Here is a 2,488-nt window from a genome sequence, read left to right on the forward strand (position 1 = left end):
ACGCGAGAGAAGGTAGACAGAATGACTCCCAAGCTGTGACGGATGTAGCTACTAACGCTTTACCGCCAGGGAAAAGGTTCTCAACTCGCAGCAGTAAACTGTGTCAACACGATCTGGCAGACAGAACATTCAGTATTTTTTAGTTTTTCCTAGTGTAAAAACTAAAAAGATCCACAGCTTAGTTGTGCTAATGCATTGAGCCATGTCAAATAAATCTATAGGATAAAAGAATTACTTCCTCTGCAAGAACGAATTGTAGGTTCAACGAACCAATGTCAGACTATTTAACCAACGATACACGTCTTTTGATTTTAACTTGTCCCGTTTTTTCCTTAAATGTCTTTACAGTGAAATTTGTTAAAACTTAAGCCATAATTTTATAGTTGTATTGTTTTCTTATAATCATTTCAATAAATGTTATTTGTCTAGTCATAAGAGATATTCTGTATTAGTTGGATTAAATGTTATATCTGTTGGTACGAAAAGACGAGCAGTTTTTCTGCCCTCTTGAGAAAAAGTTAATGTTTGTTCACTTCAAATGGACTTTTTCCTGATCCAATGCGTAAATAAATTAATAAATAAAATTAATTGAATGTGTTATAAAAAAGTAAATCCTGATTTAAAGGATTAATTTAGAATAGAGTTTGTGCCCTCGCCTAAGCTGCAGTTATTGATCAATTGACTCATAATTTGTGATTCTCGGTCGTGCGGTGACAATTGACAAACATTTTGTTCTCCCAAAGTGTCGTTGGTAGTGATAGAATCCTTGTGGTGAAACCGTGGATGCATATCGGGAAAGCTTATTCACGAAGTAGCTACTGTTGCCTACCTGTAGGCGATTCGCAATGGATTCGATCTGCCTGCAGTGCTCCGAGCCGGTAACCACTTTGAATCAGCTGAAATGCCAAGGATTCTGCGACAGAATCATGCATCTATCGTGTTCAACGCTCACTCGTCCAAAATTGGACATGATTAACGACTCAGCGAATATATTCTGGCTCTGCGACAGCTGTGTGGATTTGATGAAATCCTCCGCAGTGAATGCAGCTTTTACAGCATTGAGCGAAGCGTTCCGTTTGTTGACCGACACACATAAAACAGCGCTTGAAGCATTAAAGGCTGAAATGGAGAAAACCAGAAAATCAGTGGAATCCGCAACGACATTGCCTGCAACTCCCATATCATGGCCCGTTCCAAATAGAGCTGGAGCCAAACGTGCTCGCGAGACCGAGGATAATAAATCTCTTTCTAAATCCGATGTCCCCAGCCTAACGTGTGGCAAGAAAAAGGGTGATGTAGCAAAGGTACCCACAATCACTGTTCAACCCGCTACTAGTAAATGCTGGATTTATTTGTCGCGAATTGCCACCACCGTTTCTGAAGACGAGGTTGGTGCTATGGTTAAGGAGTGCCTTTCAACGGACGATCCGGTCGAAGTGAAGAAGTTAGTGAAAAAAGACGCAAATTTGAGCGGGCTTAATTTCATTTCTTTCAAAATTGGTGTTGACCCTAAACTTCGTGAAATGGCCCTCAATGCCGAAACTTGGCCGGATGGGATGTATTTCCGCGAGTTCATCGACTTTCGGCAAGAACGTACTAATGACGGGAAGCAGGGGTTTCGGAAAACACCTCGACTGGGATAAATCCATCGCAAATAGCAGTTATTTTAGACTACGCACCGACAATTCGCCTGTTGATCAACGGCAACCGGGACGCACCGTAGAAAGCAATATGGAATCCCCCAATCCTCCCAGCACAGTCGTGCCTCTCGCAGTCAGCAGTATCTTCAGTCGTCCCGGCCCTGTGTCTGGGAATAGAGAGGGGGACTTCCAAATTGCCCTCTTTGGCAAGTATTTTAAAAATAATTTTGATGAATCAACCGTTTTTCCTGATGGAACTGCTTGTTCTAGCTCGAATGCTTCCGACTGTCAATTAATAAGTCAACGATGTCAGCCGTCAGCTGGAAACCTCCTGAGGAGCACTCCAACTTCCATCACGGGTGCTACCAATTCATGCAGTTCACCCGCGCCTTCTGCTGTTAGAAGTCATTCCAGTCGCCCCGGTGTGCATTCCAGACGACGGAATCAAGGAGTGCCGGTCAGCCTTCCGTGCCTAAAATCGTCGCCCATCCACTTATACTATCAAAATGTGGGTGGCATGAATTCCTGTGCAAATACCTATCGCCTAGCTACCTCGGACTGCTGTTACGACATTATCGCATTGACAGAAACATGGCTAAATGAGCAGACCCTTTCCAGCCAGGTGATTTGCTCTGACTACGAGGTTCTCAGATGTGACCGGAGTCCTCTCAACAGCCACAAATCCTCCGGAGGCGGTGTTTTGCTCGCTGTGCGTCGTGGATTAAAAGTTCAACATATAACAAATGATGCTTGGAGCAGCATCGAACAAGTATGGGCAGCGATAAAATTGGGAAATCGAACATTATATATATGTGTGGTTTATTTCCCTCCCGATAAAATTCGCGACT

At 43.4% G+C, this 2,488-nt stretch overlaps 1 protein-coding gene across 1 annotated transcript; it reads left to right on the top strand.

Annotated features, from left to right (window-relative positions):
- The first annotated feature begins 845 nt into the window (after positions 1–845).
- On the top strand, positions 846–1,643 carry LOC131687890 (uncharacterized). Its single transcript, XM_058971981.1, has one exon. The coding sequence runs from the start codon at positions 846–848 to the stop codon at positions 1,641–1,643; it is 798 nt and encodes a 265-aa protein (XP_058827964.1).
- The last annotated feature ends 845 nt before the right edge of the window (positions 1,644–2,488 follow it).

The sequence above is a fragment of the Topomyia yanbarensis genome, chromosome 3, assembly GCF_030247195.1.
Source record: "Topomyia yanbarensis strain Yona2022 chromosome 3, ASM3024719v1, whole genome shotgun sequence".
NCBI classification, from domain to species: Eukaryota; Metazoa; Arthropoda; class Insecta; order Diptera; family Culicidae; genus Topomyia; species Topomyia yanbarensis.